At 39.8% G+C, this 24061-nt stretch overlaps 1 protein-coding gene across 13 annotated transcripts in view; it reads left to right on the forward strand.

Moving 5' to 3' along the window:
* The first annotated feature begins 425 nt into the window (after nucleotides 1-425).
* STXBP5 (syntaxin binding protein 5) overlaps nucleotides 426-24061 on the forward strand; it is a 107490-nt gene continuing 83854 nt past the window's right edge. For all 13 annotated transcript variants that reach the window (XM_032102145.1, XM_032102147.1, XM_032102150.1 and 10 more), the window contains exons 1-2: nucleotides 426-668; nucleotides 2455-2552. In XM_032102145.1, the coding sequence (XP_031958036.1) occupies nucleotides 516-668; nucleotides 2455-2552 (251 nt within the window). In that variant the 5' untranslated portion in view covers nucleotides 426-515. The remainder of the gene's footprint in view (nucleotides 669-2454; nucleotides 2553-24061) is intronic.

Raw genomic sequence — 24061 nt, forward strand, 5'->3', positions numbered from 1 at the left:
CGGCACACGCGCACACACACGCGCGCACGCACGCGGACACGGGTGGCAGCGCGGCTGCCACGATGTGAGGGGGCTGTGCGGGGGCTCGGAGGCTCCGCGGAGAGGAGAGGCGAGGCAGCCCGCACAACCCCGGCGGCGGGAGGGGCGGCCGGGGCGGGGCCGGCTGGGCTCGGGGCGAACCGCGTTCCCCGGCGGGCAGGGCGCGGGGCGGCCGCGGGCGGCGAGCGTGGGACCGGCGGTGGCGGCGCTTGGTGTGTTGACCGGCTCCTGTTTGCTTGGCTCCAGTCTCCGTCTCTGAGCCCGCGGGCCCCGATGAGAAGAGCCCCTGCGCTGCCGGACTGACGCCTCGCCGCCCTCCCCGCGGACGAGGAGGAGCGCGGCGCCCCCGACCGCGGGCCGCCCCTGCACCGCCCTCCCCGGCGGGGGCTCGTCTGCCGCCTGCGGGGCGGGCGGCGCGGCGGTGACAGCGCGGCGGCGGCGAGGCCGGGAGAGCGGGAGCGCCGCCGCCGAGGACCATGAGGAAATTTAACATCAGGAAGGTGCTGGACGGCCTGACGGCGGTCTCTGCCGTTGCCTCGGCGTCGTCCGCCGCGCAGCAGCAGGCGGCGGGGAACCGGGAGACCGAAATCCAGGAGACGCTCCAGTCCGAGCACTTCCAGCTCTGCAAGGTGAATGAATGCTGCAGCCCCGAGCCGGCGGGCGGCTGGGGAAGGGGGCGCGCCGTCGCGATGGGCGCTGCGGGCTTTGCTCCTCCGTACCGACTTCGCCGAGCCTGCCCGCCGCTCCTGTTTACTTGTTTGGATTGATTATTTCGGGGGGCGAAGACGGGAAGGAAGTAGGTGTAGCTGTTCAGGTCTTGCTGGATTTCTCTAGTCATCTTTCGTGGAGAGTTTCAGGGTTTGTCGTTTTCTAGGCTCTTTCGTTCGAGTAATATTGACAGTGTTCACGAAGGCTTCGTAGAAAGAGTTGGATGGATGGGAGAAGGAGTGATACTTAGCTGTAGCGCAGATCTGATTATCGCGGCGTTTGAGTAGAAGCCTCTGCCAGTGGGCCCGAAGGACAGGGAATCTGTCCCTCTGCATTATTTGGAAATCAGTTATCCTTTTTCTTTACAACTGGAGAAGGCTGTCGATGTTTGTGGTGGTTTCACTGCAGTGTGTTGCCACGTTGCTGATGCTGCTATTGCAAATCCTATCTAGAAACAAAGTTCCCGTTTATTTATTTGCCTGTGTGTGATACGATAACTGCAGTTTGTGTCTGCACGCTTCAGAAAATGATGCAGCGAATTAACCACCAGCTGTATCAAGAGGAATAAAAGCTGATTGGAATATCAATACTCATTTTTATCTATGCAGTGCACCCATGGCCTAGCTTGACATGGATGAGCTTGTTTGTTGTTTCTCCTCGTTTTTTTTTCTGGTATTGCAGGTATTCCTGCTGCTTTCATGAGTTGGTCACGAATGTTGTGGAGAAGAGCGGAGCTGTTCCCTGTTAGACTTTATTCACTTGTGAAATACAGAGAGTTGTGGGGTATGCCTGCAACTTCAGTGAAGTACAAGGAGTATATCAGAAGTTTGCTGTGCCTTTATGAGGTGCTGAAATACCTCTGCCTTAAACTAAAGGCTTAGAAATAGAAAAGCTGGCATTTGTATGGCTTATGATGTGTGTGTTTATAGTGGAAGTAAGTGACACTTGTATTACATTCTCAGTTCTGATTAATTGCAGCCTGAGAAGTTTAATGGAGTCATTGCTTGGTCAATTACCAAATTAGTCTTTGCCAACCAAAAAAGCTGAATGTGCCAATAGCTCCATATTAAGAAAGAATCTCGTGGCTGAGGGGTTTTGTTTTTGTTCAATGGGGTATTTTTTGGTTTTGTCAATTCTGGGGCTGCATGTTCTCTTTGAGGGAAGCAGAGGGTGAGAGATTGGTTCTGTCAAGCTCAACTTGCTATTTTTTTTTCCTTTACTGAGCTGAGAGAGGTTGGGTCTGTTGGATTGAAATTGTAGTGATTCTCACAGAGGCAAGTCTAGTAGTTTGTAATAGTTCTGCTGACAAGTCTGGCTTTGTTGCCAAACTTGGTAGGAACATCTCAGATTTTAATAGTGTCTTTGTTAGAGCTGAAAAAAAGATTACTCGGAATGCGGTAGATGAAAAAATGAAATGCTGAGTTGATACAGTCTTTATACAGAAGAAATGTAAGATTCAAATTAAGTTTCAGTAAGTCTGACTGTCACTTGATGCTCGAAGATGAATGAGTAATTATGACTAAAAAAGTCTTTTGTAATTGGTTCGTGTGAGGCAGGTGGTTTTCTCAGTCTGTGATTAAATTGCTTTGTAGTTCCTTTTTAAATTGTGATTAACATTGAATCCTGTTCTCTAACACACAGTCTTGATTCTGTTTATTTTTGGTATCCTGCTTGACCCATTGTTACTGCGCTGCTCTGACTTGTTAGACTGTACGCCATGGTTTCCCCTATCAGCCTTCAGCCTTGGCATTTGATCCGGTTCAGAAAATACTGGCCATTGGGACTCAGACTGGAGCACTAAGGCTGTATCCTTTTGTATTCTGAAGTGGATTTAGTGCACCTCACACAAGTGTTGTCTTGATTCAGCTGCTGGAGCCATTGAGAAGTCTTGGTGGGAACCAGGTATGCTGGAGGGGAGAAAAAAAGTAAGCTGTCTTTGGTGTTGGTGGGTGTCTTGGCTGTTCTGGTTGTACTTTGTGTCAGTTCAAGTTCTGTTAATGATGTGAGGCGTGGCTGCTCGGTCCCCATTATCTCAAGTTAATAGATAAATTTTGTAGAGGTTTATTAGTGTGCTGACAATTTACAGCAGCTGACTGCAAATCTAAAAAGAGATGTGGGCTGAGCTCTGTTTTGTTGTTCTCCTCTATCCACTGGGATTGAAAGATTTTGTGCTGCTTGGTGAGGTGTTGGGTTTTTTTTGGTGGGGTTTTTGGTTGGGTTTTTTTTTGGGTGGTGGGCTTTTTTTTGTTGGGCTTGTTCTTAAGATAAACTTTGTAATGCTTTAGTGACCTGCTACTAATTGTGTGTTGCCAAATGATGGTTTCAAGTGAGGGAAGTAAAAGGTACAGGAATTGTATCTTGCTAAAAGCTTCCAAGTGACTGAGATAAGCAGAATGAATTTGTGAAGTAAAGCACTAGTAACCCTGCTTCTTTTTGTTCACTAGAAAGTGAACTACCCATATGTTCATAGCCATATGGTATCACAGCCATATGGTATATCCAAGTCATGTAATAACATGTGTTTAAACTTTTATTTTTAAAAGATGTCCTGTAGATTCTTTAATCCACTCTGCTGTTGCCTGAACCTTTACTTGTCACCGTAAGAGAATGAATTGAATTCTTTGTTGTCCTGAAATTGACTGAATTCTAAACATTATGGGGAAGGCTTAGGCCATCTTGTTAGAAATATTGACTTAATCCTCTTTAAACTGTAGGTGAATCTAATAATTTCCTTTGGTGTTTATATCAGTCTTCAAATAGACCTTTTTTGTTTCTTTCTGGTATATCACTACCTGTCTATAAGGTTAATTGCCATAAGAGGGTTGACTTTTAAAAGTTGAAAAACCTGAACTGAAAAACTAGATTGCTATTATGAACTTTCAAGATTTCTTAACTTAGAGCATGAGGAATAGGGGTGATAATGCAATGTTCTTAATGCCATATTTGAAACTACACTGTAATGTCATAAATTTTCTTTTTGAAGAGGTCATAGGGTTGACTTAAATGAAGAGTGAACTGTGTGTGGGTGGTGTTAATTGCTCTCATACTGGTGGAATGTATGAGAAAGCAAAAAGAGACACAGAAGTAAGAACTTGGTTTGGAGGAAAAGGAAAGATCAAAATGTAACTGTTTAGAGCTTACCTGTAATTTTGGGCAACATGATGTTGCAGTTTGGATAATGATGACTCAACAAAACCTGTTTGTGGGCACTTATCCATGGCTACACACACCTGTGAAATCTTGGAGGGTGAATTGCCTTCTAAATAATTGAAAGAGGTATTGCAAGATTGTTTGGGAGGAAAGTGTTACTGTGAGAAAATTACAGAAAATGTGTTTTCTAAGGGAAGGGAAGAAGTTTCATGCAGGGGCTGAAATGTTAGTGCTCTTCCAATTTGATGAAGATCAATATGCTTCTTAGTACTTTGATACAGCTCTTGATTCTTGGAAGAACTGGTTAAAAGCCCTCAGCCTCAGCTGATGGGGCAGCCTTGTAAGCAGACAACACTGCAGAATTTACATTTCCTGTGATTACCTACTTCTTGTAGGAGGAATCCTCTTTGTGATGGAGGAATGCAGGCAGAGGGAATAGACTCAGACCTATTCCCAATGTAAAAGCAGCCTCTCTCTTTCTGCTGGTTTGAAAAGCCCTCATTGGATAAGAGTGGGGCTTGCAAGAAGTGCTTATTTCATTCTATTGCTTAAAGATAGAGCCAACCCTCAGGATGCTTTCTTTGCTCGCTAAGGTTTTTATGAGTAATAAATGATGTGCATGGGTTCATTAAAGTGGGAGCCACGTACTCTTTAAAGCTGCAAAAGTGTTTTTATTGAAATGAGGTATGGACTAGAAAGACTGAGTGTCAGTAAAGTGTTACTCATTGAGAAATCATAAAAGTGCGATAGAAGTCAATCCTTATTTTCTGCTGTGTTCATGTTGTGAGAGTATAGAAGTAAAGGAATGATAATGTTTCTTTCGTTGCTTTCCAGCAAATGGGAGCTGGGTATTAGTGTTTTCTTTGTGTCTTCAAGTATAGGTACATCTTTTTAAGCTTTCTATTGCAAGTAAGTAATCTGAGGAACTGGGAAACAAGTTTGGGGCTTTTTTTGGAAAGAGTATTAAAGATAAAATATTCTTAAAACAAGGAGTGAGAACCTCTTTGAGATTTCATTAATATGAGGAAAATAATGTTACAGTCCTGTTTTGGCTTTGGGCTATTTATCAGCTAACCTCTTTACAGAGGTTCTCTGTATTTGGTCAGTCTTCAAATTGGGTATTTTAAATTCAGAACTAGTATTGATCAGAACAGGTTAATGTGAGGAGGAGTTTTCTAAATCACACTGTTATCTCATTCTTCTTTATGAGGACTCTGTAACCACTACTGGAAGAACAGAGAGAGTTCTCTGTACACAAGTAGTAAATGTTTGTAGTAGTGTTAAAGTGATCTGTAAAAATAGAACTTAAGCTTTTTCTGAAGAACCAAAATCTGTGGATACAAATATACTGCCAGTTCACTGACTTTGTCTTTCTTTGTCTCTAATAGATAAAGATACTAAATATCAACATGGTGTTGAATTCTCTAAATCCACAAAGTAGTTGTAAAAATGGAAGTACCTGAATTATAGGTGTCGTGTTGCGCTGATTGGATTAGAAGTAGAATTGCTACTCTGTTAATATTTTTTGCCTCTAGGCTTGATGGGTGTAGTTGGTAAGATAGTGTGCCAGAGGGACAACTTTGCCATTCTATTCCCACAAGCAGCAGTTGGTTCTAGATCCTGTAGTTTTAAGAGGGAGAGAAGTCCATAAAAATACTAGGAAGAGACTGCTTTTAGTGTAAAATTTGCACCTTATGAGTAATGAAAGTTAGTTTGGGATTATTCACTGGCTTAACTTGAGCAGTATATCCCTTGTATTAATTTTAAAAAGCTTGATTAGTTACTAAGAAACATTTCTAACTCTTATTTAGCTAGGAGATTTAAAACCTAGTATTTTTGAGGCAGACAGATCCTTAATTAGAGAAATATCCCCCCTCCGCCCCCCCCCCCCCCCCCCCCCCCCCCCCTTCCAGAAAGGAATATTTTTAGCAGTTAATAACAAAGCCTTGTTCTGTTCTCAGCTATGAACAACAGCTTGGTTACTTTACGGTGTATGAGGAAAAGTAACAAAGTGAGTAGCTTAGTAGAAACCTTGAGCAGCCTGCTGATGTGACACTAGGATCTGTTGAAAACAGTTAAGCTGTTGGATTCTGTTTTCTTTGTTACAAGGGAAATTGAGGGATGAGGTACACACAAGGGCAGAATCACTCTGCTGAGTGACATAAAATCTCAGATGATTTCTTACAAGTAGTGGCACTCACCTGGAGATGCTGGTCCAGTTGTTCATCTGATTTTGTGGTTCTGATTGGAGGATAATTGTTCCAGCAGTTTGAGGTGTGTGAGTCTTGGCTGGTGGCTTGCCTCTTGTCTGGCAATTCTGCCTCAGGCTCCCCCTCCTCTGTGCTGGATTTTTGTGGATGTGATCCCCCCCAGGGAGCAATTGTGCTCACTGTTGATTTCCAACTACAATGGTCAGCGTTAGCTGCTGGTGGCCTCATTTGTCACTGCAGGTCAGTATCTTTAGTTTTCTCCATACTTGAAGAGATTTAGCTGCTCTTACCAGTGTGGCTTTCACTTCTTGATCTGCTGTTGCAACGTGTGAGATACCAAGTAGTTAAAAATCCATCTATGCTTTGCTTCTTTTCTGCACATACCCGAACCATTACGGTAGGACATGTAGTCCTTGGTCTTTAGCAAGTTTTGTGCATAGTTGGCTGTACTTTGTTTACCCAGCAGATATTAAAACCTTCTAAGGAGTTAGAGTTTAGTTTATCTGCTCAAGGTTTAACTTGGTGTAATCAGTTAGACTTTACCCCATGATGTCCTGACAGTGCTCACTGTCATAAGTAATAGCCCTGCTTCTGTGCTCTTCATTTCTTTTGCTCTTCTTCCTAGAAGTCCCTCTGGAAGCCTAATGTGATCTGAACAGGGTGGTGTGTAAACACAGAAGAGGCTAGAGAAAGATGAAATGGACTCTTTCAGGATTTTTTTTTTTTTGCCTTTAGGATGGTGTTTCCTCAGAAGTTTTAAGTTCAGGGCCCTGTACAATTAATAGTAATAGTCTGCTGAGCTTTTTTGTTTGCTTTTATAAGGTAGAATAAACTTCGAAGCTAAAGCAGAAATATTGAAGGAATTCTTCTGCTCCCTGCTGTTTAACTGTTCCATCTTAAACAAGTTTCTTCATTTTTCTGCACTTTAATTTCTCTGTAGCAGGACTAGGACAATACATCAAATTAGATGTTTTGTGATTGTCTCCCAACACGAATACAATATCTACTGGTGCTTCAAGCCTTAAAAATACACATTTGCAGCATGAAGTTCAGCCTCTCTCTTGATAAAGAGAGTTCTATAAAGAAAGACCATTTTCTGTAGAAATTCTTGAGAATGAAAGGGATACCTGTAGAGTTGAAGTGTTGTACCTTCCACACAGACCAAATTGTGCTTCTGACTCTTTATTCCCAAGCAGAATAGGTTATTTAATTAAAGTTTGGCTTTTTTGTTTCCCACTTGCAAACCAAGTTCACAGAAGGAGAAAAATTAGATTGTTCATCATTCTGTCATTAAAAATCTGAAGATTCCAATCATTCTGAATGTCTGAATGTCAGCTGTTAATTTCCCCACAGCCTTTTCAGCACTAAAAGATGAGTTATGCAAGCAAACGGCTGAAGTTCTTATGTCTTTGGGGTGTATAAAGCTTGTTTTCTGTGATTTCCATTCTCCAGCCTTTTTGAGAACTCCCTTTTTTTGAAATCGGAATAGCTCAAAAGCCTGGGTGTGTGGTTCCATGCAGTCAGTTTCTGATAAAGTGCTTGTTGCAGCATCCGGATAGCTTTGCCGTTGATGCATACTACAAAATTCAGGCAATTTGGTAAATTCTCTGAAGCTCTAACAAAATACCATTTCCAAGTTGTGATGTGATTATATCCATTAAAGTTACTTCTCCTTTGGGTTGTTCAGACTTTGCAAGGCAGTCTGACTGATTTTTTTCCTTATAGAAATATCAGCTTGAGATATTTGTATTTTGGGGTTTTTGCTTTGTGGGTATTTTTTTATTGAAGTAGTTCTATACTTGCTCTTTCTTCTCTGTAGTAGCTCTACATTGGCAGTAGGACAGTGGCTGGAGTTGTTCATAGTATGCAAAGATTTCAGTTTTCCAAATAGAGCATCCAACTGAAGTTGGCACATCTTCAAGTGGGATGCTGGACCAGATGAACTTGGGTGATCTTTTGTGACCTAAATTACTCTGTAATTCTGTTGATTCTCTGAATACACCAAATTTGAACTGAACTACTCTTTTGTGGGTGGTGAGGGTCTTTTGGCATTTGTACGCTGAAGAAAGTGGTCTCAACCTTTGTCAGTAGTGTTCTAGTCTTTGAACAAATATGTCTGTTTTGGGAAGAGTACTTTGGTAAAGCTATTAGAAGTATTGCAGTAGTGTCATGTCAGAGAGACACTGTGATTATTTATTAATAATAAATATTTATTGTCTACCTTGCCACCCAATTCACGTAGAGTAGCTTAAACAAAAAAAACTTCTTTGCTTAAAGCACATGTTAATCTTGTCACATTTCTGTTTCTTTTAACACTACTGCATTTCTTGTCATATCATCCAGCACTTTGTTCACATGGCTGTCGTTATCTCAGTGAAGAATTCCCATCCTCTCAATGAAGAAAATCAGCTAGTTTTGGGTATTGTGAAATGAAACGGGGCCAGAATGGCATGGTGAGGCATCTCTTAAAAGTGCATGGAATTAAAACAACTAACTCCTACACAGAGAAAGCTTTGACTGAATTCTTCATAATAAATAAGATGGTGTTCTTTTTAAATCTGTGGTTTTACTTGTTGGGAAACTTAGTGTACTGATTTTGGCTGGAGTAAAGTTAGTTTTCTTCACAGTAGCTGGTGTGAGGCTGTGTTTTGGATTTGTGCTGGAAACAGTCTTGATAATACAGGGGTGTTTTCCTTATTGCTGAGCAGGGTTTATACAGAGCCAAGGTCTTTTCTGCCTCTCACTCCACCGCACCAATGAGCAGGCTGGGTGTGCACAAGGAGTTGGGAGGGGACACAACCCAAGACAGCTGATCCAAGGGATATTCTATACCATATGGTGTCATGCTCAGGATCTAAAGCTGGAAGAAAAAGGAGGAAAGGGAGGGTGTTTGAAGTGGTGGCGTTAGTCTTTCCAAGTCACTGTTACATGTGATGGAGCCCTGCTTTCCTGGAGGTGGCTCCTGCTCACCCACGGGAAACAGTGAATGAATTCCTTGTTTTGCCTTGCTTGTGTATGTGGTGGCTTTTGCTTTACCCATTAAATATTCTTCATCTCAAACCATTATTTTTTCTCTCTTTCCCAATTTTTCTCCCCTTTCTCTCATGAGAGGGAGTGAGCAAGTGTCTGTGTGGAGCCTAGTTGCCAGATGGGGTTAAACACAATCCTTTATGAAACCCAGTGTGCAGCTCAAAGGATTTGAGATAATGACAGGTTTGCCTGGAATGTGCTAGATTGAATTTATAGCTGTAATTGCTGAATAGCTATTAATTGGCAGGTGCTTGTCAGGAGCCTTGCTTGCCTGACTGTACATTAGTCTAGTGCTCGTTAGTGGCTGGTTTTTGCTCTCGCTGCTGCTGTGCTGCTTTATCACCTCACTGTGCTGTGCCTGGGAACATTGTGATAACAGCAGTGGCGATGTGCCGGGGCTGGCAGGTGGCCAGGGACTCACTGCGTGTCTGTGCTGCTGCCTGGGCTGGCTGGGACTCTGCTGTGAGCTTCAGTCAAAGGGACCCGACCTGTGGGTGAGTCCACGTGGGAGTAGGCAGATCTCGAAGCGGCTGTGGCTGTGGTTACGTCAGTGCAGCAGCAGGAACACCTCTGGAGGGACTGAGGCCCAGGGATAAGTCTGTTCCAGCAGGTAGATACTGAAGCATCAGTGGCTGTGGATAAATCCATGCTGGAGCACCTGATAGCGTGTGGCCATGGATAATCTCACAACAGAGCAGGTATTCCCCATGAAGGACTGCAACCATGGGTAAGGCTATGATGGAGCAGGTTTATCTCTGAAGGAGCTGTGGCTAAGGCCACACTGGAGCAACTGTGACTGTGGGGAAACAGCAGGTCTGTCATTGGAAGTGTTACTGAATATACTTTAATTCTACTAATGCAACTTTTAGTAGTAATTACTTTTGTTCAGAAATATCTGAAGTATAACGGTATTGAAACTCATACTGTAATTTACAAAAATGAACTTTACAATGAAAACTCCCCTCTAGGTATTTTACTGACAGAGCAGAAACTTAATGGATACAGCCTTGCAGCTTCAAACTTGCTGGGTCTTGGTGAGACTGGGGAATGAAATCTTTGGAAAGCGTGCAAAGTTTGTAAGGCTGCAGCACTAGCATAGTTTGTTTCCTTGTACCACTTTGCTATTTGTGAAACACTGAGGTGGTATGTGGATTGTGTGATCTGATGAGGTTAGGCTAAACTGTAACAGGAAGTTGGATAGCTGGGGCCCAGTTTAGGCTTTCCGACTTGTGGCACACTGCTCAATTCACTAGGACCTTAATTTGACATTTTAGTAGATTTGTTCTTTCTTGATCGCTTTGGAAGGGCTTTTAGAACTGAAGTAGCATTATTGCTGCAGGAGATGACATGAGCAGTTTTAGTAAAGTCACATCTGGAAAAGTAGAAGCAGCTTAAGATTTGAGATGTGATAAAGAAAGCTTGAAGGCACAAATCAGGGTTGCAAACTCTTCCTAACAAAACTCTGACAGAAATTTTGTAACTGCATTAGATTTCTAAGTGTCCAGGTCCCTTTGTTGTACAAAGGTTTCAAAAGGCAAAGGTAAGTGTTCTTACACAAAAACTTTAGGGTGACTAGAAGTTGGCTTATCTATTCAGTGAAAAACAGAATAAAACTTGCAAATTATTACATTCGATATGAAGATAAACAGAACTGCAGGACATGGATTTTGGGAACAGTTGACTTTGTCCTTGATCTTAGCTATCTGGTAGTGGTTTTACAGTTTGAAAAATATTGGAGTTCTTAATAGTTTTGAGAGAGTTTATACTGCTTGGGCCTTCCCTTTTCCTCTTGCTGCTCTCAATGTGCCTATCTTGAAGTGTACCATCAAATTGATCATAGTTTTTCTGAAAAATGTGGATTCTTAATCCTGCAAAGTACATCTCATTAAGTAGACAAGACTTTGCTTTCCCAGCAGTCTAATTCTTTGACCCGTAGTGATGTATTTGTTTGCCAGCCTCAGGAATAGGTTTGTGTTACTTTTGAGGCAAAACCACATTGCTTACCCACTGGCAGTGTGCTGTCTGCCAGCAGCTTTTGGAGTTACGTTATTTTGCTGACCCACAAGTTTCAATTGTGGTATTGTAATTGGTACTTGAATGCCAGTCAAGTGTAGCCTTGTAGTATTCGTGATAACTTAGTGACTCTGTTCATGTCAACGCTTCCATCATAGGCGCTTGATCATTGTACAGCTTACATGTTTATCAAAGGAAGCACTAAGTTACTACCACTGTTGACTTTCAGTGCAAATACAGATGAAGGTCTAATGACAGAATTTAAATCGCTGTCAGTGATATTTGTATCACTGAATTTAGACACATTAAAATAATGAAGGTCTTGGAAACAGCTGAAATAGAAATGTTTCAGAAGAGAGGACTGGTAGAGTGGTATAATGCCTTATTTAGTAAATTTCTAAAATATGTAACAGTTCTGTCAGCCTCTGAGGACTCATACTGGATCCTGATTCCTTGTGATTTTTGCAATGAGTTTATGAAATTGCATTTTCTATGGCTATTTAGTTCTGGCACATTGATATTCAGTTTAAGACTGACACAAATGAGAACCATTTTGTCTTCCACTTAAAAATCTCTCCTTTTAAGAAATTCTGAAACTGGTGTTGTGTTGAGATATGCACAACTTGATGACATCCTTGGTCTGTGTATTACTTATTTTAACTTAATCACTTTGTGCAATGATTCAGTGTATTTTGAATCCCTGAGCTTTGCTTAAACAAAAAATGTAGTTATTGATAGTACTTGTATTGAGGCAACTGTATCAATTGCTGGATTAAGATTGATTTTAATACTGTATTAGTAAAAATTCTGTATTGAATATCAGGAGTAGGTCCTGCATAGTCTTCTGTCCACAGTAGTTCTAATCTTATAGATTTTTACTTGACAGATTTGAGATTTTTATTTGCTTTCAATTACTTAGAGATTTTTCTTTGCCTTGAATTCTGAGTGTCAAGAACAGTGAAAGTAGGTGAAACTTGAAATGTGTGTCTGCTATATTTCTGTAGTATAGAAAACAAAGTGCATTTAAGGAATGCTATGTTCACAGAATCAGAGAATGGGTAAAGCTGGATATGACCACTGGAGGTCATCTAGTGCATCCCTCCCCCCCCCCCCCCCACTCAAACAGGCCCTGCTAGAGCATGTGGCTCAGGATTGTGTCCAGATGGCTTTGTTAAAACATAAAACCAGAAGTTTTTGTAGTAACAATGATGAGGATCTTGTAATACTTGAAAAAGGGCAGTCTGAAGAGTTGCAGCTTGCCAAATCAATTATTTGATTGTGGTTGTACAGAGAGAAGTTTATAGCTTGATAGAAATAATTCAAGGCTACTTTATTTGCCCACTTTGCTAAATGTCTGGGATTTTGTTTCATAAACACCTTAAAAGGTAGTAACAAAACCTGATTTATATTTGGGAAACCTGAAGCTTAATTTTCTTCTAGGATTGACATAATTTAGTAGCAGTGGCCACTGCTTCCATGTTCTCAGTAAGTCTTAGCCTGTCCCACCCAAACCACAGTGTTCTTACAAGCAGTCCTGATGGAGAGAAGAGCTTAGGTTCTCCACCAAGAGGGCTATAGATCAAACTCATCCTTTTATGAGGTGTATCTCACAGATTCTCCAAGAATTAATTGTCATCTCCTGCTTCTGTATTCTTGCGTAAACTCCACAGGAGTTTAACTTTGAAACTTTGTAAGCCAGGGAACTAAAGAAAGGATGCGGATCTGAAGGAAACAAGACCTTTGTACTTTTGCTTAGAGAGCTATTATTTTATTTTGTGTGATTTGTATTATTTCAAGCAGAGGTTTGTATTGTGTAGCCTCTTGAAGCTGGTGCCTGGCTTGTACTCTGTATGTGTACAATTAACATTATTAGATTTTTGGTTCACATAATGATGATAAATTTAACACTTCAAGAGTAGCCAGCTAAAGAGGTAATCCAGCTGGTGTCCAGGGTTTTTGATAACAGTTTCTTCTAATAGGCCCTCCCTCGTTCCCAACTAGTAGTAATAATTTGTAGTCAGTAGCAGCAGATGGACAAAACCTATTTGCATTTTCCAACTTGCTCATTAGGGAAAAAGAATACTAATTTTTTCATGATCGCTTGATGTTCAATTGATAGTATTAGCATGCCTTAGTTTTTTAGCATATGCCCTATCCAGTCATACTAACTTGTTAAGCAGAGCAGATGTTCATCTTCACAGTTGAAAAACATTCTTAACTGGACTTCATAATGTTGATGTTAGAGGTACAGTTACTAAGCTTTAGTGATGCTTATTAATGTGGAGAATGGGCTGCAAAACAATAACTTGCCTGGCATTCCCTTTTATATGTGTTCCAAACCTGTATAGTAAACTGATACAGTAAGATTACTTCCACAGCCACCCCTAAATGTCAGATAAAAAGGAAGCTCACGAAAGGAAAAATAGCTGGCATGGTGAATATCACCCTCCTTCTTTAAAATAACAAGATGGGAAATATAACATTTTAGAAAGAAGTCCTGGTAAATTACTAACCTGGAAAGAGAGATGTCAGGTAGCCTACCTCTTAAAAGCACGTATTTTAGAGGAGATGCAGCAGCAGTTAACTTTTATAATACTGTTTCTTTTCTTCCCTGAGTAGCAAAGGAGAAAAACTACTTTGGAACTCTGGCAGTTTAAAAAAATTTTTTTCCCCATATGAATACTCTGCCAATAATTTCCAGATCAAATAAATGCTGTTCTGGTTTTTTTTTTAAAAAAAAAAAGTAGGGAGGAAGTGGCATTTTCCAAATGAACTTTATTGACTTTGACGATCTGTTCTTTCTGCTGGCAATTCCCAGTGAGAGAAGCAGCACATCAGATAATGCTAACAGTGATGCTTGGTTTAAAATATTTAGAAACTGCAGTTTTATATCACAGCATATAACCAGAAGCACTTCTTCATTTCAACTCAGTACTTCATATTGTTATCATTTTTGGACACAACTTACAATTTTCTTAGTTTTTCTGGTTTGTTAGCAAGGAAACATCTTTGCTACTAAAGCAAAAATTGAGATGCCTGGACAGTTGATGAAAATGTATTTACGGTATGGTAAAAAGTAAAATGCCAAGACTGCTGAAGTGGTGTAGTGGTGAGTTTATCAAGGAAGCTGTTGTGCAAACAGGAGCGTGATGATCACACTGCCATCTGATAATATTCTCTGCCTTCCCTCTTTTGGCTGCAGCGGAAGTTACTCTTGCAATGCAAACAGAGTGCTGGGCAAGTTCAGAAAGCAATGCCCTTGAGTAAGTTTTGAAGGAGAAATGCTACTCTGTGCCATTCTGCAGTGGTGACAGTGTGCTACCAGAGTAATTGTAACCAATTTGATGAAGAAGGTACTACTAATGCTAGCTGTTTTAATCTGTGACAGACTGGCATTTCTCGGAGTACAATCTCACTTGTAGAAAAGCTCATACAAAAAGACTATCCTTGCAAAATATTTCTGAAATTATATGTCAAACTTGAATTAAGCAGACTTTGATTACAATACAGGTAAAATATTTAAAAGCATAGTTTGAAAGCTTTATCCACGTAGCTCATTCTACAAAAATGCCAACCTTAAAGTTTCAGAATACAGAGGATTCTCTACCTGTCTTTATTTGCTATAGTACAGACAACACCTGTAAATTATACAACTGTAGTTAATTTGGGGGAAGTTCACCCCTGATGAAATTAAACTCAGTTGTGGATACTTGTTGTTAGTGTTGTGTTCGTGTTTTAATGGAGAATCTGTGAAGATGATCAGTCTAAGTGCATTCTGTAGAAGTGATACTGAACTGCTATATAATTTTCAGCTCCTAACAAGAACTTCTAAACATATTTTGTAGTCTGAAGTATCTTAGTAGCCCAGTGTTGCTCACAGCTATTATTTGGTATATTAGATCTCTGGCTGTCTTATTATTTTAATGACTACTAATAAATGCCATTCAATGTACTAATTTTCTCGACGTTTGACTGGAATACATGTATCAGTCTATCACAGTGGTTTTTAGTACAATAGGTTTCATCCTGCATTTTTGCAACAGGCCACTAATTAATGCTCCTTTTTTCAGTTTTATTCGAGGAAATTATATAAAGATATTGTTTCTTTTATAGTTGCTGTTTTGTCTTATTAGAAATTGTTGTGTAATAAAAATAATTTCTACTTTTCTTTTGAAATCTCATCTTTAAATTTTTCAGCATCTCTTTGTGACTGGTTTCTCAGAAAATAATTCTTAAAAAATACTATCTTAGTTTTTCAGGTGTGATTTATAGTATAGTGCTTTTTCTAGCAGAGCTCATTGTAGCTCTTGTCCATTAATAGTTTCCAGGAACGTAACTCTCTGAGGTCTCTGGTGATCTGGGATGAATGACTTAACTCTTTCCTCTTTCTTCTCTGCTTCAAGAGGATCATTCCTACAAGTTTGTGCGTGTATGTGGTTTGTGAGGAGGGGTAAGGCTTGATTGTGTTGAAATGTTTTTGTCCTGGCTGAGGTTTTATTACCAGTTCTCTGCAGACTCACCAAGTTTAGAGTTGAGCAGACTGAATATGTGAGGGAAAAATGAATAGTAATTAGACTTCAGGTGCAAGGCTTAGTGTATTGATCAGGAACTTTTATAGTCCTTTGTTGCAAAAGAAGTAGGGATGCTTTGCAGGCAAAACACTTTCAGATTTGTAATGCTTTGAAGAACTAAAGTGAATGTCCATGCAGTTAGCCAGAAAAGGTTCCTTAGCTTTTTCTCTTAATACATATGTTACTTGAATTTTGTTCTGGTGGAATTCTTTACCATCAAGAAGTCTAATGCTTTTCTTGATTTTTATTTTTTTTTCAAATTCACACAGAGCTATTGGCCACTGTAAATATACAATGAGGTTATTTGTTCCTGTTTCAGTGCCATTCTGCTATGCTAACATTTGAAAGAAGAAATAAACTTTGAACAGTACCTTTTAAAGGTGATATTTATTTTCTTCAAACTTTACTAGTGAAATCTTAGAAACAGTAGTTTTCCCCCATGGTTTTTTTTTTCCCCTTTTAAATGTTTGAGGAGCACCACAGGTGACTTGTCTGACACATATCAGCTCAGATGTTTACTATTCCAGCTTGTATTTGAGCCTCATGTGGTTTTTATGCCTCACCATGCAGAGCATACATAAAACTTCTACAGGTTACAGCTTCTAGTGAGTTGTCATAGCTGACTGACAATTACATCTGTTTTCCTCTTGGATTTTTGATGGAAGATGTTACAGAAGTGAACTTCCAAAACTAATTAATTCCATTTTCTCTATTGCTGAGTAGAAAAAGCTATCTGACACTCAAAACATTAAAGCAAATATTTAATCAAAAACATTAAACACTGGATTGCACTGCATAAATGCAGCTTCTGACTCAAAGCAGGTCTGAATTGATGGGACTACAATGCCACATTAATTTTAATGATTTGGATTTGGTGCTTAGAAACTGTCTTGAGGTTGGATGAAGAGTCCTGTTCCAGACAATGCTTTTCTTTTGTCTGAGCCCTTGGTATTTTCATGTTATGGCATTTCTGAAGTGCACTTTTTCACAGCTGGAAACTTCCACAGAGAAGGTAGGAAACCCTGTCTATTTGACATCTGTAGCTTCAAGCTTTAACATTAAAACCTCAGTAAAGCTTTGGACTATGGTGATAGTCTGCCTCAAACAGCAAGTGATTTTTTTTTTTTTTTTTCCTTTAAATTTTCTCTTTGGGGTAGTACTGTGACCAGTGGCGGTGATCAAGGTTACTTTTTTGTAATATACATAATTGCTAGGTTTTATCTTTTAACTAAACAGCAGCCATTTCACTTTCTTCTAAGCAGTTCTTGTGTAAATAAGTTGCTGAAGATTCCAGTGAGAACCAAACCACTTAAAAAAAGTTCCAACTTCCTTAGTTTTGTAATTTAACAACAGTCACTTTGAAGGTAATAGTTTTAGGGAATCTGGCTGTATTTTTCTTCAAGCATATCTTTGTGCAGACTTGCTCTTTACATTGCCTTCTCTTTACCATGGTGAAAAAAGTGAGAAGAGCAGTGGAAATGGGAATGTGTTCTCTTGGCATTTGGGGAACAGGGTGGTAGTGAAGGAGATGGAAGTGCTATGTGGGAAGGAAAACTTCTACTGTTTCTTCAGCCTTTCCTTTACTCTGCAGGAAGCGTACATAAACGCTCAAGTTTCTTTACAAACCCAACCCCCTGAACCTTTCCTTGCTCCTAATAAATCAGAGATCTAACTATTAACTTTCAGTGCTTGTATTTTTCTTAAGACTGTCTTACTCATGCAGAAATGTTGGTAGATTTTTCTGTTAAGGTACATGACTGTGGAAGAAACTTGGGAGTTCTGAGCAACATAAACAGCCCTCTCTGTGTTTGGGGTCCTTGAAACAACAATTTGCTGTGTATGGCACTTCTTCATGTTCCCTTGGAACTGGAACAGTTTCAGTTATGTGAAGTGAGTTGTAATATATGGATATCTGTTATTTTGGATACTTTTGTCTAGAGGAAAGACAGATGTTTTCACTGTGATACTTGCTACTGTATGACTCAATCTTGTAGTACTATTACATGTGTTGTAACTCTTGAAATGCTTCCTGTGACTAAACAGAGCCTGTATTTTAGGATGTTGAGGTAATGCTTTGGATGGGATATGGGCCTAATCTGGATTTTCCCCCCTCTTTCCAGCTTCCTTTATCCCCTCTTTTCAGCTTCATATTTGCATAAAATTTATGGCAAAGTATTATCTGAAGACTTCTTATCTTCAGTCAAAGTTGATTGAAATAGCTCTTCAGACTCAGATTATTTGTTTGTTCTGCTAGTAAACCAAACATTCTTGTAATAGCAGGGCAGATGAGCACTGCCTGAATTACCAAACATCACTTGGAATCTGACAGGCACTGAAAGTAAGGAGAATAAGAGATGGGGAGATTCTCTAAAGTATCAGGAAAAAAAAATCGCTGAGACTACAGTTGCAAGGTAATACTTCCTTCCATCTCATAAAGTACCTGCTAGGGAAAACTGCAAGAAAGATGTACAGAAGTACCTTGGACTGTTCTTTTTCTGTTGATGATCTGTTTTCCATCTTGTTGTAGTCTTAAACTGGGCTGTGGGTACTTGGAAATTTCATAACACTGAATTATTCCCTTCCCAGTGCTAAGAAAAACCCTTGGGTTTCTGACACCCACAGCTTGTACAAAACAGTAGCTTAGTATTTATACCCCTGTGGGAACTCTTTAGCACTGTGCATTTCTTGGGGCTAAGGAAAGGACCCATCTGAAGTCCTCAAGTACACTGAGAAAGAGAGCAAACTACAGGATCTAATGTGGCACCTGCAACAAATTTTAAGAGAAGAGTTAAGGTGGAATGGGTAGTGTTATTTTTAAGGCTATGCTTTACAACTTAATAATATTGAAGACACATGTTTTAATGCAAATTTTTAAAATCCACCAATTTAGTTTTTGTTAGTAGCCACTATTCTTTTTACACTTAAAAAATTAAGCTGAATAATGGAAAACATTTACAATTGAGGTTGAGCTAGTGCATTAACTTTTACAAATAAATTACCATCATGCATTTGAGGAGATGTGAATTAAGGTTGAATAAGCAACTTCTAGGGACAATGTCAACCTTTTAATAGTCCATGTCAAGTTGGATTTCTGGTAAACACAAACCATAAAAATACTACTTTATGCAATGCTGGTATGCAACCATTTTTGTGGTGTGAAGTGGAGCTCTATGTAATAGCAGAAATGCCTGGACAAAATAACTAAAATTGCAGGCATTTCCACAAAACAGTAATTTCTTTTAATGTTTTGGCATGTATTTTTCCATGTCCTGTGAAAAGCACCAAAAAATGCAGAGCACTCTAATGAGTGGGCATTGGTTTTGCATATTTAAAATAAAGAGTTCTAGCTCCATGGTACCCCTTGTTTATGCGAGGACCTAGTTTCCTCTCTTGATTTTTGTGGAATAGTGCCATCTACTGAATTGTTGGTATTGTACCTTGGTTTTTCATTTGTGGTGGTAATTTTGAGCAAACCTATAAAATGGTCACTACTGTTTTGATAGTAGTGAAATAGTAAGTTTCTCAGTCCTTTGGTGATATGCAAAACTAAAAATTATGCTGTAGTGGAACATTGAGGAGGCTTAAGAAAGTGAAAAACACTGTCTTAGTGTTACAAAATACTTAAAGTAGCAATTAAAGTATAGCTGTTGATTGCTTACACTTGAGGCTAATTTTAACAATTTTTTAGTGTCATTTTGAATGAGAATATTTAAGAAGTCTCTCCTTCTGTTTTGAGCAGACAAGGGAAACTTTTTCCCAAGACCCATTTATTCCATTATGTTTGAATTACTAGGGTTTAGACACTGCTAAAAAGCAATAGCAGCTTTTTGTGATGCTGTGCCTTTGAACATCACGTGGGGTATTTAGAAGATCTTTCAGCTTGCAACTGCTATGGATCTGGGGACAGATTGTCATACCAAGTTGGTATAGACAGAAGAGGTAAACTTGTACCTGCCACCTGGATCTGGGATCTAAGTTTCTCCTTCTTGCCTAATACCATGGAAGTGTTGGTACTTCTAATCCGTGACCTGCTTAGCACTCCGACAAGTGACTTTGCTGGTAACTACTTCAAAAAGCTGTGTAAGCAGAAACATGGTATACCTGCATCACTGTATTGATAAAACTTCCAATGATTAAACTTCCTTCAGAAGGATGTTTGGAAGAGGAAGTTATTTCTGTTGTTAGCACGATGCAAAATGGTGTGAGAAACAGAAGGGTAGATTTAAGCCTCATCCACAAGTCAAGTGTTAAAAGACTGGGTCCAAAGGAAGGAGCTGATACCGGTACTGAGAGAGAAACTACAGCAAAGTCTGGGGGAGAAGTTCATACACATGACCAACTTTTATTTTAATTTGAGATCTTCTTTAAGACCTCTTCCTATGCCTAAGTCACCTGCTTTTTCTGCTGCCTTTATCAAACCAAGTGAGTAAGTTGAGTGGTAAGTTGAATAGCAAAGGATGGGGCAACACCTGGCTTGAGGTAGAAAAGGATTTAAATGGGATTAGTAATTAATTTGAGAAATCAGGCATTGGTGCCAAAAGGAAAGTTGTGACAATAACCATAAATGTCTGCTGAGTGATAACAGAAGGGGGACACACAAGATGAGGTAGCTTACATAAGTTAGAACAGTACCTGTGGTCTTATTCTATATAACCCCATAATGGTGTAAAGGGTTAATGAGGTACAAGTAAAATTGGCTCAGGAGACTACACTCACTGCTATGAAGTTTGTGAGGAGGGGATTGGAGAATAGGCTTGTGTGTGAACAAAGCTGAGATGGAATGACTGGTGATTATAGTTAGTCTTATGTCACTTCTATCCAGTGGTTGGTGACTTGGTAATAACTGAAGAGAACTTGCTTGTCAGACAAGAGTTAAGGGGAAGTATTTTAGATTATGCTGTGAATGAAGAGTGATTTCTGGACCTAGCAAAACACTTTACAGTCAGAAATAGGTGTTGACAGACAATAATTGATTGGGTAAGGATTGGCCATGTTCTTAGTAAATGTTAAATTGTCCTTTTATTAGATAATATCCATGGTTATTTATGCTTTCATAAGCTGAATTAAATAAGTATATAAATTCACTTAGCATCTAGTTCTAGAACATTACACTTGTTAATGCTGCTCTTGGCAATGTCTGTACATCTGGACTCTGGGAAGAGACATCATTCTTATTCCAAGTGTACATCAGTTCTAGGAGCATAGAATGCCTCTGCCTTTATTCTTGGCCAAGAAGCTATGCATGTAAAGAGGAAAAGCCTGGTTAATTATTAATATTGTGATCTAGTATGTTGAAGTTTGACTTGGAAACTAAACTGGATTAAATGGATAACAGGTGAGTAGGATTTGGAAGCATGCAACAGACAACTAAGGTTTTTACCTCTGTATTTTGATGAAGTTCTTCAAAAATACATAATTATCTCCTGAATTTACTCTTATGTGTGCAGTCTTTGGAAAAACTTTACTGAATTAGGAGCTGCCACCCATTTCACTGCATCTTGTGTAGTCATAGGAACCAGTATTTGTAAGTTTCTTACCCTTGTGTTCTACTCTTCTCCTTCTCTTCCATCCTGCCCAGAAAAAGTAGTGGGTTAGTCACCTTCTTTGCATTGTTAGTGCTGAAATACAGGTCTAAGACTAAAGGAGTACAACCTGTATCAGAATGCAAAGTCAGTAAAATCAAGGAAAGCCTGTAGCCTTTTTAGGTTTTTTTCTTGTTTGGTCTAAATTGATGTTTTTACCTCTTCATTTAATGGCATGCTTTGCCATCTGTGAATTGTGCATATAGAAACTTATCATTAAAACCAATTTTGCTTCTTGTTTAATTTTAAGTCATTGGGGTTTTTTTAATCTTGTGTGCATTTGTACTGCTCAATTACATCTTGTTCCAATGAATGATTGCCTCTCACTGACAGCTCTGAGAAAATCTACCAAATACAGCCTTTACAGAAAAGTTGCTGGCACTTTCCATAGCTATTTGGGAAATGCTGTATTTGTGCATATTTATGTAAGCAAGATTGAAGTTTAAGAAGTGCTTTGATCCCTATCTGTTGTTGTTAAAAATGGATTGTATTTAAGTTACTGCTCCCTACCTGTTCACTATCAGCTTACATGCAAACTAGTTCAGGCATTGTTTAATTTTAAAATACAAAACTCATGCAAATTGAGGCAAAAAAAGGTGGTTTTGTGCTTTAAAATAGCTACAACTACCTTTATACAAAAACCAGTTAACAAACTTTAGCTGAGATCTATAGACTTTGGTATTTTTCAAAACAGAGCTCCTTTTTACTCTATCAGTCTGAGATTATTTTTTTTTTTTCAAGTTGACATTGAATCATTTGGCTTCTGGTGTTTAAAGGAGCTGAGCATTTTTCTATAAACAGAGTAAATACTTAAGGAAGCTGCTCTGCACTAATTTAGAAATGAACATTACTGGTAGCTCATTTGGAATTTGAGAAATTGAGCTTCCAGCCAGTTGTTTAATCACCACTTGACTGGAAGTTCTAAAGCTGCAATAGCAAACAGCAGTAGTAGTTTGCTATACCCTGTTAAACTACTGTGATATTTGTAATAGGATCTAACATCACTTTTTAAAATGTTGTGCCTGTTACCGGCCTCCCTCCTTACACTCCCCTGTCACCAAAAGGACAAATTATATTTTATCTTGTTTGGTAGTACATGGATGTGAAAGGTCAAAGTGTATTTTCTAGACAGTATTTGACTGTAGTATTTTCTGAATTTTTGAATAACTGTCTCTTGCTAAATAACTGTGTCTTGACAGATTGTTCTTTGAGATGGTTGCTGTAGATTATGTATGCGAAAGTAATAGTACTCATTAGATTTGATGAGATACAGTGGTGCTTTTTTTTTTTTTTTTTAATGATTTGGGGTCTGATTAAGTGGAAAACTGCTACACATACATGACTATAGTAAAATATGCAGGTATATTATGCAGTCCTGGAGAGCTGTATGCTATGGACTGGTATACATAAGCATACATCGAGTCATCTACTGGTTTTAGGGTTTTGTATGCAATTCAAATCAGTGGTTTGTGTCTTTCTCTAGCCAATAATCCTCTTTTTTTGGTCAAAACTGTCAAATGTTTAAGTACTGTTAGGTGTTACAGCTACAGTTTTGAGAAGTATCTAGGAATGAATATTAAAAGCTGCTACAGTTTCAGATTTGTCTTAAAACTCTTGAGCTATTGTAACAGTGGCAATTCTGATACCTGGTCTGTCTTTGCTGTACTATCAAGACTTTTTATAACAGTGTAATAAAAAAAAGATGCCAATACCTGTGTGGTGATAGTTTGGAAAATAATTTAAATTATAAATGTCTTTGTATACCTCAGGGTATACAGCCTGCTGAGCTGAAAGACAGGGACAGGAGCAGAATTAGACCCCCTGTAATCCAGGAAGAAGCAGTTAGTGACCTGCTGAGCCATTTAGGCACTCATAAATCTGTGGGACCAGATGGGATTCATCCACGTGTACTGAGGGAGCTGGTGGAAGAGCTCACAAAGCTGCTCTCCATCATTTATCATTAGTCCTGGCTACCCAGGGAGGTTGACTGGAGGTTGGCCAACATGGCATCCATCCACAAGAAGGGCAGGAAGCAGGATCTGGGAAACTACAGGCCTGTCAGCCTGACCTTGGTGTCCAGGAAGGTTATGGAACAAGTTGTCTTGAGTGTGATCGCATGGCACTTACAGGAGAGCCAAGGGTTCAGGCCCAGCCAGCATGGGTTTAGGAAACCAGGTGACCTACCTTGTGCACGAGGGGCAAGGCTGGGGATGTTGTCTACCTGGACATTAGTAAAGCCTTTGACTCTGTTTCCCACAGCATTCTTCTGGAGAAACTGACTGCTCATGGGTTGGACAAGTGTACTCTTTGCTGGGTTAAAATGGCCAGATCAGAGGGTGGTGGTGAATGGTGTTGTATCCAGTTGGTGTTCGGTCACAGGTGGTGTTCCCCAGGGCTCAGTGTTGGGGCCAGTTCTGTTTAATATCTTTACTGATGATCTGGATGAGGGGATCGAGTGCACCCTGAGTAAGTTCACAGATGACACGAAGCTGGATGGGAATGTTGATTTGGTGGAGGGTAGAAAGGCTCTCCAGACAGATCTGGACAGGTTAGATCAATGTGGTGAGGCCAGTGCTATGAGGTTCAATGAGGCCGAGTGCCAGGGCCTGCACTTCAATCGCAGCAGCCCTGTGCAACACTGAAGTCTTGGGGAAAAGTGTCTGGAAAGCTGCCCAATAGAAAATGACCTGGGGGTGCTTTTTGACAGCTGACTGAACTTGAACTAGCTGTGCCCAGGTGGCCAGGAAGGCCAGTGGCA

This window comes from Corvus moneduloides, chromosome 3 (assembly GCF_009650955.1).
Source record: "Corvus moneduloides isolate bCorMon1 chromosome 3, bCorMon1.pri, whole genome shotgun sequence".
Classification (NCBI taxonomy): domain Eukaryota; kingdom Metazoa; phylum Chordata; class Aves; order Passeriformes; family Corvidae; genus Corvus; species Corvus moneduloides.